The sequence below is a fragment of the Anthonomus grandis genome, chromosome 10 (assembly GCF_022605725.1).
Source record: "Anthonomus grandis grandis chromosome 10, icAntGran1.3, whole genome shotgun sequence".
In the NCBI taxonomy this organism is placed as follows: Eukaryota; Metazoa; Arthropoda; class Insecta; order Coleoptera; family Curculionidae; genus Anthonomus; species Anthonomus grandis.
Genome location: NC_065555.1, coordinates 3,370,771 through 3,382,565, shown reverse-complemented (window position 1 = coordinate 3,382,565; position 11,795 = coordinate 3,370,771). Strand labels below are relative to the sequence as shown.

Below are 11,795 nucleotides of genomic sequence, written 5' to 3'. Positions count from 1 at the left end.
CTGTCATTTTTGACATTGACGTTTAACGAATAATTATAATTAAGTTATATTACTGAATTATTAGCTTACCTTTATTCTTTTAATCATAAAAACTTAAATAAATAATACTAATAATTAAAATGAATAGAGTTTTTTTTTAAATAAGAAGTCGAGCGGGTTGCCTATAAGCGGAATCAACCGATCATTACCGGTGACGTAGTCAGTCATGACCGAATGCGCTTAATATTTGAATTGGCAGCTGTCACTTTTGACACTGACGTTTGCAAATCCTCCAAACAATAATAATATAATGAACTTACATGCTTACTGTTACTTTCTACTAATGAAAGCGGTAATATTACAAGAAATAATAATTTAAATAAAAGGCGGTGGACTTAAACAAGAAGTTTAAGTTTTGAATTGGCAACTGTCACTTTTGACATTGACGTTTCTTTTTGACATCTAGTTCAAAAGGTAAAACAAATCTAGTAATACTAATAATCTAGAAATACTCTCTCTCTCTGTACACCGAAACAGAGAGAGAGAGAGAACATTAACGTTGGCAAATCCTGTAAATAATAATATAGCAAGATTATTTGCTTACTTCTTTCCTTTCAATAATAAATGCGTTATTATTACATATAATAATAATAGTTGAAATAAAAGGGGTTTTTTTAAACGAGATGTCGAGCGGGTTGCCTGTAAGGGGCGCCAGCTGATCATTACCGGTAACGCAATTGAGTATTTGAATTGACAGCTGTCAAAATTTGACATTGACGTTTTTAAATTTTCTATACTGAAAACCAAAATAATAAAATATATTCTCAATTACACAGGAAAATCCTACTTTTACATTTTTATTAATAAAACCACTTTAATCAATAACTATTATAGTAAATAACCCAAATATCGTCAATAATTCATCGATACAAAATGGGTTATAATTACACCAGCAACTGATTCCTTAAAGGGACAATAATGGAGTAAGTTTTTCTTAATTATCCTTGCTGTGGTTGTAGTATCATTACTCTTATAGTACCATCAGCAATTTACGCTTAAAAGATCGCGGTATAAAACATTTAAAAATCTCCGAAGGAAGCAAAGTGTATGCCATTTACGATTTTAAACAAGAAATCGGCCATGGCTCCTTCGGTGTGGTGGTGATGGGCATTGAGAAAGCCAACAGGAAGACGTGGGCTATTAAAATTGTACATAAAAATATTGTAAGAAAGTTAAAACAACCGATGGGTTTTATATGAAATCTCCCTATCCTTATTTATTCATTTTTTCAGGCGGGGACCAGCAAACTTACTGAAGTAGACAGAGAAATAAAGATCCTAAAAGTAGTTGATCACATAAACATCATATATCTTGATAGAGTATACGAATCGCCCAAAAAAATATACATGGTTCTGGAATATTGCAAAGAGGAGCTATTCCATGTTTATTGTGAAAAAAGACCTTTTTCAGAGAAAGTCAGTAAAAAGGTCATACTGCAGCTGTCTGATGCAATCGCATATTTACACGCAAACGGTATGTTATTTACGTTTATTAGAGACTTATATAGATTCTTAATTAAGGATCTCCTAGATATTGTCCACAGAGATGTTAAAATGGAGAACATTCTACTTGCCGACCCCCCGACCCAAGACAAGGAGGAATATTTCATTAAATTGACCGATTTTGGCTTGAGCATAGTTAAAAGCGGGGTCGGAGTGAAAAGTTTAATGAGCGACTATTGCGGCACCATTACTTACATGCGTCAGTACAATTCATCTTCAAACAATAACCTATGGTGTAATGATTAAAAATATTTATTAGCTCCAGAAATCCTCCAAATGAAAACCTATAGTGAATTGTGCGACGTGTGGGCCATCGGGATCATCCTCTACATGATGTTGTACGGCCGAAACCCGTTTCATGCCAAAACTGACGACGCCTTAATGCAGAAAATTTGCTACGAAGAGCCTGATTATGATAATGAGGGTATTAGTCCCGAGGCTATAGAGCTACTTACTTCAGTTTTGGTAATGAGTTCTCGGTCTGTTAATATTTAATAATTAATCACGATTTTTATGTCAAGAAAAAGGATCCGGTTCAAAGAATGACCGCTTTACAATTAAAAAATAACGACTGGCTTAATAATAGACGCAGTAAAGGTAATCGGGGCAAAGACCAGAATATTGTCGATATGATGAAGCAATTTCGGCACGAAAATGCCCCGGCACCCTCCAGAGCCAGGGGTTTGGTAAGTATTTTATTTTTTAATTCAAAAATCACCGGTTTTGGTTACCCCTTGAGGGTTTCAGGCAATCTTTTATTAGTCTTATTTAATAGTTATAAGACAGTCCCCAAATTTTATTACAATAAAGGTTTCCGATTCTTTAGAGCATCGTGGCCGACGGTCTGTTATTAATGGAACATTCCAATGCAAGATTAATATCGAAAAATAAAGAGTAGGAGTCTAAGCATACTTATATATGTATATATATTCTGTTTTATTGTAGTTATACAACAATAATAAATTGATGTTACACATTGAAATCTTTGAAAGTATTTTTTTGTGATTTTATAACATTTTATATTTCTTTCCTAATAAGCTCTTGTATCTCAAACACTTTTTCAAGACAATTTTGTCATGCAAGGTTCAAAGAGACATTTTGGGGGTATAAATTTATAACTACCTGGAATATTTCCATAATTTTTTCAGACTTGTATAGAAAACCTTCTGAGGATGGACATTGGGGTAAATACAGTTCTGCCGTGGTTATTAAAAAGAGCGAATGTTACAATTTTTCGATTTTTGACTTTTTTATATTTTTAAAATCTACATCAATAAAGGATAATTTTTTTGTACTTTTTTTATTTTTTTAAAAAATTTTTATGTGAAAAAAAGCGAATGTTACTTACTACCCATTTTTAGCTTATAAACTCAAGAAAGAACAGCGAACGTAACAAAATTTGGCGAATCTCTGACTTTAAAAGATCTAATGTTTAGATAAAAGAGCGAATGTAACAAAAAATTGCACTTTCGCTGTTTTTCTTTAACATTATACCACGCGGAAATGAGACATTCGCTTAACACCTTTTTTCCTGTGGACATTCGCTCTTCTTTCCTAATATTCCGGAGTACTGCGCCTTTTTACCCTAAAGCAAATGTTTTTGTGGCTTGTTTATTATTGGTTAGTAGTAGCTATTCATCACTCTTAGGGAAAAGGATGTTTTTTTATATTCAGTTTGTGTTAAGGTGATTTTTTTGATAATTTAGTTTACAAAATGGCAAAAAGGGTAAGTATCATTTATTATATTTAGTAAAAATATTGTTATAGTTATTTTATTTTCCTACCGGCGAGCTTTGATCTGTCCAGGCTTGTTCTTAATAATTAGACAGCTCCTGGTGGCTTTGGTATATAAGATGGAAAAAAAGTTTAAATGCAAAATTTTTTCCTAAACCGTCCGAAAATATTGTCCGGGGTGTCCAGAAATTGCTGGACACAACCAAAACATTTAAATTTTAAATGGGACACACTGCATATTATTATTTTTTTAGATTCTACACGAAATTTCAAGATTTTTATTGTATTACATGTTATACTTTACATTATTATTGTTGTTAATATACAGGGTGTTCAAAATTGCACTTTTTATTACTTTAAGAGGCTCTAGAGCTATTTCTGTTAAAGATAGAGAAAAACGGATTTCACTTTCCTATATTAACTTTTTAATACTTTTAATTTGATATGTATCTCAAATTAAAGGTCTTAAAAAGTTAAGACGAAAAAGTGAAATCCGTTTTTCCCTATCTTTAATATAATTGGCTCTAGAGCCTCTAAAAGTAATGAAAGGTGCAAATTTGAACACCCCGTATATTAGAAACAATTATAATATAAAGTATGACATGTGATACATTAAAGTTTTTGGTATTTTGCATAGAATCCATTAAAGTAATAATATACAAAATTAAAAATCAATTTATATTTAACTTTTTTTTGCTTTTATTTTAGATTTCAATTCCATCTGGCAGTAAAAGATCCTTAGCCATTTTGGAAATGGTACGAGTGAAAAATCAAGCTAACAACCCCAATGTTGCTACCCAAAAATCATTCGTCAAAACAAATCAAAACTTTTCGATTCGAGATCAGTCTACGGAAAATGATATGAACATGCAAAATGTATCATCTCGGGACCATTTTGATCAATCCCTCATGAAGGATATGCCTGACGAACTTCTCGACACGTCTTTAAATAATCTAAAGTGACCTTTTTGAAAAAGAAACTAACTGCAGAAGCTTTTTTAATAAGGGTATAAATATTATTACAAATTAATATTGATATACAATCATATTATTACATTAATTTTATTAAATTACAGATGATGGTTTAATAAATATGGAAAGTGACCCAGATTAATACGACGACCGAGACCACCGAACAATCAGCTCCAATCAGTCCAACAACTGCTCCGACCGCAAAACTCCAGACTACAATTTAACCACCTTAAGTACCGTCGAAAATAACTTCAAAAAAAATTTCAGCAGCACTGAAATTTACCAGGGACAAGGAAGAGAAAAATGTATTTGCATTCAAAAGGGACAAAATTAAAAAAAAGCCCAAAAAATTCAGTCATATAAAGTTCAAGAGTCATGTAAATGTCGCAACAAATGCTTAGATAAAATACCTCAAGACTTTTGGAATTTGGATCATGAGGGTCGAAAAACCTTTGTGAACATGACCTGCGAAACGGTCAAAATAAAAAGAAGAAAAAAATTAACCGGACAGACATCCAGGAGAGAAAACACACACCAATATTTTTTTAAAAACAATGAAAAAGTGCTTGTCAAGGTTTGCCAAAATTTCTACTTTGGGATTTAAAGAAAATAATGGTTCTTTGTACAAGTTCTTATCTCCCCCTCAGGACAAAAGAGGAACACACAACAACCATAAGAAAACAGTAAATGTTTACCAAATAAAAGAACACATAATGTCCTTTTGTCCTACGATTTCACATTATCGTAGGGAGCATGCTTCAAACAAAATTTACTTACCGAGCGATTTAAGCATCACAGCTATGCATTAAAGGTTTACAGCAATTTATGGATCTAACGCAGGCACAGCTACCCTACCTATCGACATATTGTGACTAACGTACTGAACATATCGTTTACACATCTTGGTCATGAGGAATGTGAAATGTGTGCCGAAAACAAAATACACAAAAAATTTAACATTCTAATGAAGAATCTCCTGATTGTGAAAATTGCCAGAAATACGCAGTTCAAATTAAAAACGCATCTCAAGCGCGACAATTATATAAGGAAAGCGAAAAAAGCGCAAATAAAGAAAACGAGTTACATGTTGCTGTTGATTTGCAGAAGGTTATCATGCTTCCGAGGCTGGATATGTAAAGAAGTAATTTTTACACCTCGATTAATCGTTTTTCATTTTTGTCAAAATAAACCTCCCTTCTCTACGGTTTGGCATGAGGCCGTGTCAGGTCGCAAAAAGGAGGATATAATCAGCACCTACAATGCCTTTTTTACCGAATATGCCAGAGATTATAAGAACATTGTTATATGGTGTGATAACTGCCAGTCACAGAACAAAAACTGGTGTCTGTTTTCCTATCTAATCTATTTAATTAATAGTACCGAGATAAATTCTGAGACCATATCTTTTTGGTATTTTGAAAAGGGTCATATTTTTATCCATCTGGTTGAAAAAAAAACTAAGAGAAAAAAAGTATGTTTACAATTTTAAAGATTTTTGCGATTGTGTTCAATTTGCATCAAAGACGCAACCTGTACTTAAAACAATGACTCGCAATGATTTTAGGAAATGGCCGGTCCATATTTCTAATTACCAAATACAAAAAAATGGATAAAAACAACGCTCAAATTTTAATAAAGGATATGAAAGTGGTTACAGTAAAAAGAGGGTCCAAAAATTTGTTTTTTAAAACAAGTTACAATGATGGTAATGAAGAATCACTGATGTGCCTTGCAAAAAAATTACAACCTCAAAATGTTGTAATTACTAAGCCTCCAGTCCCTGAAAATGATAAGGGTATATTTTTTGATCGAAAGGAGAAACTAAATAAAAATGTATTGAAATTAATGCCCGAACACAAACGCGCATTCTGGCTCAATTTGCCAGTCCGTAATCAGGTTCACTTGACGAATAAACAGTAGAGATAATGTTTGCTTATATTTTAGAGTAAGTAACCAAAGTTTTTAAGTTTATATACATACTATGTACTCACACGTTTAAAATAATTACAGTTAGTAATTATCTTAAAATGTAGTTTTTGTTATTTTTTTTTTCTAAATATATACGTGTTTTGTATTTTTCTATGTTAATTTTATTAGCAAAAATATTTGTTAAATATTAATAAAAGTTAAAACTTTCCTTTTTTTGAGTTTTTATTCCGTTAATGCATACTAATTTAAAATTAATAAATTTAATACTAAACATTCGCTCTTTTTTTCTTAAAACGGTGACATTAATTCCACCAATATACTGTTTAATAAAAAGGGCGAATGTGCTTTGTATGTTACATGCGCTCTTTTGCTAAGAACGGTGGCTTAAATATAAAAACGAGGAAACATTCGTTTTCCTTTTTTGATATTATTATTTAAATAAAGGAGTTAATTTTTATTTAAACAAAGGGTAAGATACGTTTGGGGGAAAACATTTAAAAAAAAATCATGCCAAAATATTACTTAATAAATAAGTTATTGAATTATTAAATATGCAAAAACTTTAAGTGCGTTTTTCTTAAAACTGTAATTTGTAACATTCGCTCTTTTAATAACCACGGCAGAGTTTTGGTTGGGGCAAATTTTTACTATTCTTGACATAGTTTTTACGAGTTAATTAGAAAATTCTTTCCCAATAATTTCAAATACAAAGGGATTCTTTGAGTTTTAGAAAGAAGTTGTTTTCTTTATTCCAGGCACTTTTTGAGCTATAGACGTTTTGTAAAATATTAACAATTTTCAAAAAAACTTTTTTTTTTAGTACAAAGCTGAAATAGGTTTCCAATCAAACTAACTGAAGAATCTATATACCAATTTTCAAACATCCATCTAATCTGATTTTTGATTTATGATCTTTGCTTGGACATGAGTTTAATCAGTTTAGTCCCTGTCCCACTTACTGTGCGTCCTATGTTGCTTCTTCTCCTCTTCTTTTATTGAAGACGTCAAAGTTGAGCCAAACGTTGGTCCTTTGGAGTTGCCTTAAACATACTTACCATCTTTTTTTTTTTTTTTTATTTTTTAGAGAGGTTAAAAAAATCTGCAAACAGACACCCCGGGCCGGCCCGGGGTAGTGTGGGGTTGAGGCTTTTTCCAGCCCCGACCCACTAAAAAACATTCCTCTAAGTCAAAAATTCAGGGAAAATGCACACTTATACATGCTTTGTCAATTTTATTCAGGGTAGCACACTGATACATGCTTGGTCAATATTTTCAAGGGAGAATGCACACTTATACATGCTTTGTCAATATTTTCAAGCGAAAATGCACACTTATACATGCTTTGTCAATTTTATTCAAGGAAGCACACTGATACATGCTTTGTCAATATTTTCAAGGGAAAATGCACACTTATACATGATTTGTCAATTTTATTCAGGGTAGCACACTGATACATGCTTGGTCAATATTTTCAAGGGAGAATGCACACTTATACATGATTTGTCAATATTTTCAAGGGAGAATGCACACTTATACATGCTTTGTCAATTTTATTCAGGGTAGCACACTGACACATGGTTGGTCAATATTTCAAGGGAAAATGCACACTTATACATGCTTTGTCAATTTTATTCAAGGAAGCACACTGATACATGCTTGGTCAATATTTTCAAGGGAGAATGCACACTTATACATGCTTTGTCAATATTTTCAAGCGAAAATGCACACTTATACATGCTTTGTCAATTTTATTCAAGGAAGCACACTGATACATGCTTTGTCAATATTTTCAAGGGAAAATGCACACTTATACATGATTTGTCAATTTTATTCAGGGTAGCACACTGATACATGCTTGGTCAATATTTTCAAGGGAGAATGCACACTTATACATGATTTGTCAATATTTTCAAGGGAGAATGCACACTTATACATGCTTTGTCAATTTTATTCAGGGTAGCACACTGACACATGGTTGGTCAATATTTCAAGGGAAAATGCACACTTATACATGCTTTGTCAATTTTATTCAAGGAAGCACACTGATACATGCTTGGTCAATATTTTCAAGGGAAAATGGACACTTATACATGATTTGTCAATTTTATTCAGGGTAGCACACTGATACATGCTTTGTCAATTTTATTCAGGGTAGCACACTGATACATGCTTGGTCAATATTTTCAAGGGAAAATGGACACTTATACATGATTTGTCAATTTTATTCAGGGTAGCACACTGATACATGCTTTGTCAATTTTATTCAGAGTAGCACACTGATACATGCTTGGTCAATATTTTCAAGGGAGAATGCACACTTATACATGCTTTGTCAATTTTATTCAAGGAAGCACACTGATACATGCTTTGTCAATATTTTCAAGGGAAAATGCACACTTATACATGATTTGTCAATTTTATTCAGGGTAGCACACTGATACATGCTTGGTCAATATTTTCAAGGGAGAATGCACACTTATACATGCTTTGTCAATATTTTCAAGCGAAAATGCACACTTATACATGCTTTGTCAATTTTATTCAAGGAAGCACACTGATACATGCTTTGTCAATATTTTCAAGGGAAAATGCACACTTATACATGATTTGTCAATTTTATTCAGGGTAGCACACTGATACATGCTTGGTCAATATTTTCAAGGGAGAATGCACACTTATACATGATTTGTCAATATTTTCAAGGGAGAATGCACACTTATACATGCTTTGTCAATTTTATTCAGGGTAGCACACTGACACATGGTTGGTCAATATTTCAAGGGAAAATGCACACTTATACATGCTTTGTCAATTTTATTCAAGGAAGCACACTGATACATGCTTGGTCAATATTTTCAAGGGAAAATGGACACTTATACATGATTTGTCAATTTTATTCAGGGTAGCACACTGATACATGCTTTGTCAATTTTATTCAGGGTAGCACACTGATACATGCTTGGTCAATATTTTCAAGGGAAAATGGACACTTATACATGATTTGTCAATTTTATTCAGGGTAGCACACTGATACATGCTTTGTCAATTTTATTCAGAGTAGCACACTGATACATGCTTGGTCAATATTTTCAAGGGAGAATGCACACTTATACATGCTTTGTCAATTTTATTCAAGGAAGCACACTGATACATGCTTTGTCAATATTTTCAAGGGAAAATGCACACTTATACATGATTTGTCAATTTTATTCAGGGTAGCACACTGATACATGCTTGGTCAATATTTTCAAGGGAGAATGCACACTTATACATGCTTTGTCAATATTTTCAAGCGAAAATGCACACTTATACATGCTTTGTCAATTTTATTCAAGGAAGCACACTGATACATGCTTTGTCAATATTTTCAAGGGAAAATGCACACTTATACATGATTTGTCAATTTTATTCAGGGTAGCACACTGATACATGCTTGGTCAATATTTTCAAGGGAGAATGCACACTTATACATGCTTTGTCAATATTTTCAAGCGAAAATGCACACTTATACATGCTTTGTCAATTTTATTCAAGGAAGCACACTGATACATGCTTTGTCAATATTTTCAAGGGAAAATGCACACTTATACATGATTTGTCAATTTTATTCAGGGTAGCACACTGATACATGCTTGGTCAATATTTTCAAGGGAGAATGCACACTTATACATGATTTGTCAATATTTTCAAGGGAGAATGCACACTTATACATGCTTTGTCAATTTTATTTAGGGTAGCACACTGATACATGCTTGGTCAATATTTTCAAGGGAAAATGCACACTTATACATGATTTGTCAATTTTATTCAAGGTAGCACACTGATACATGCTTGGTCAATATTTTCAAGGGGCTTAAGTGTTTGTTAGTTAGTTAAGTCGAGTTAAGTCAAGTCAAGTTATAAGTCAAACTGAAACTGAAAAATTACTTGTTCTTAAAAAATCTAAAAATGGCGCTTTCACATCATGAAAATTAACATTCGAAACGAAATCGATACATCACAAATACCTTCGCTGCTTATCTACGATTGGATATTAATTTACTAAGATCCCGTTAAATTTAAGTTTTATGAACCCCTGTTTCATTTCAACTATAATATGAAGAGTAAGTAATTTAAAAAAGAAAATTTAACGCATAAATTTCCTATAGAAAACCCCCCTGGATTTTAATAAATTCTAAATTCCCTTTTTATCAAATAAGTTTGAGGTACAGATTTAACGAATAAATCTGCCAATACATATTTTACTCAAATAATGCTCGACTATCATGATCTTGTTTAAAGAGAGAGAAATTTTATTAAAGAGGAAATTTAACGCATAAATTTCCTATAGAAAACCCCCTTAGATTTTAATAAATTCTAAATTCCCTTTTTATCAAATAAGTTTGAGGTACAGATTTAACGAATAAATCTGCCAATACATATTTTGTTCAAATAATTTTTGACTGTCTTGTTTAAAATACACATTTAGCTAATCAGAGAACGACATTTTAATAAATCGGAAATTTAACGAATAAATTTCCCATGACCCTCGAAAAGTAACCCGATTGAAACATAACCCCATAAGAGAAAAAAGAATGAAAGCACCAGGTCGAGGATTTCGGCAGCAAGCCCCTTGTTACAGAGCAATTACAACGTACCGTAGTACCTAAACGAGGGCTCAACACCCCTTAAGTCTTTTTAGTTACACCAAGTCCAAAATGTACACCCCGGATTTGAATAAAATTGCCACGAGTACCGTGGATATTTACCAAATACAAACGGGATATTCATCAGACATGGTGAACGTATGAGGTTATGCTTCTGGTTTGTTTAAGTGCGAATTTAACCGAATAAATTCACGAGAAAGTTTAAAGAGTGCGAGAGTTTTTTATCTGTATCTTAACCCCCTTATTAGTTTTATTAAAAAGTGAATTTAGCGAATAAATTCACAAAAAAGTTTTGAGAAAATATATTAAAATTTTTGACTATTTTAAAAGGTGGAAATTTAGCGAATAAATTTCCTTAAATTTTCAAAAATATTAGAATTTATTAAAACCCCTTAGTGATTTCATGCAGATGTGAATTTAGCGAATAAATTCAACGGAACATTTTGAAAAGAGAATATAAAAGAATTTTTATTTATATGTTAACCCCTTTATTAGTTTTATTTAAATGTGAATTTAGCGAATAAATTCACAAAAAAATTTTGAGAAAAATAATAAAGTTTTTCTATGAAAAATTAGAATTTATCAAAATCCGTGATTGTGTTATAATCCCTTAGTGACTTCATGTGAATGTGAATTTAGCGAATAAATTCACCGAAATATTTTTAAAACAGAATTTGAGAATTTTTATTTATATGTTAATACCCCCTTATTAATTTTATTAAAAGGTGAATTTAGCGAATAAATTCACAAGAAAATTTTGAGAAAAAATATTAGAATTTATTAAAATCCATAATTGTATTATAACCCCTGAGTGACTTGACATGTAAATGTGAATTTAGCGAATAAATGCACATAATTTATTTTATTCCCCCCTGCAAACGAATCCAATATCCAATCGTAAATAAACATGCATAACTAACAATAATTACCTAGAATTTCTATAGTCGTAATTTTCCGATTAAATAAAATAAAC

General features: G+C 31.9%; 1 protein-coding gene across 4 annotated transcripts; it reads left to right on the top strand.

The window, feature by feature from the left end:
• The first annotated feature begins 749 nt into the window (after positions 1–749).
• LOC126741026 (serine/threonine-protein kinase 33-like) lies at positions 750–2,513 on the top strand. Of its 4 annotated transcripts, none has more exons than XM_050447290.1 (7): positions 750–962; positions 1,025–1,202; positions 1,272–1,512; positions 1,570–1,740; positions 1,801–2,006; positions 2,063–2,227; positions 2,352–2,513. In XM_050447290.1, exons 1-7 carry the CDS (start codon positions 958–960, stop codon positions 2,430–2,432), a joined length of 1,047 nt encoding a protein of 348 aa, XP_050303247.1. In that variant the 5' UTR covers positions 750–957; the 3' UTR covers positions 2,433–2,513. The 4 variants fall into 4 exon arrangements, with proteins under 4 accessions (XP_050303247.1, XP_050303245.1, XP_050303246.1 ...); XM_050447288.1 differs by having other exon boundaries at positions 1,016–1,202; XM_050447289.1 differs by having other exon boundaries at positions 751–962; positions 1,016–1,202; positions 2,368–2,513.
• The last annotated feature ends 9,282 nt before the right edge of the window (positions 2,514–11,795 follow it).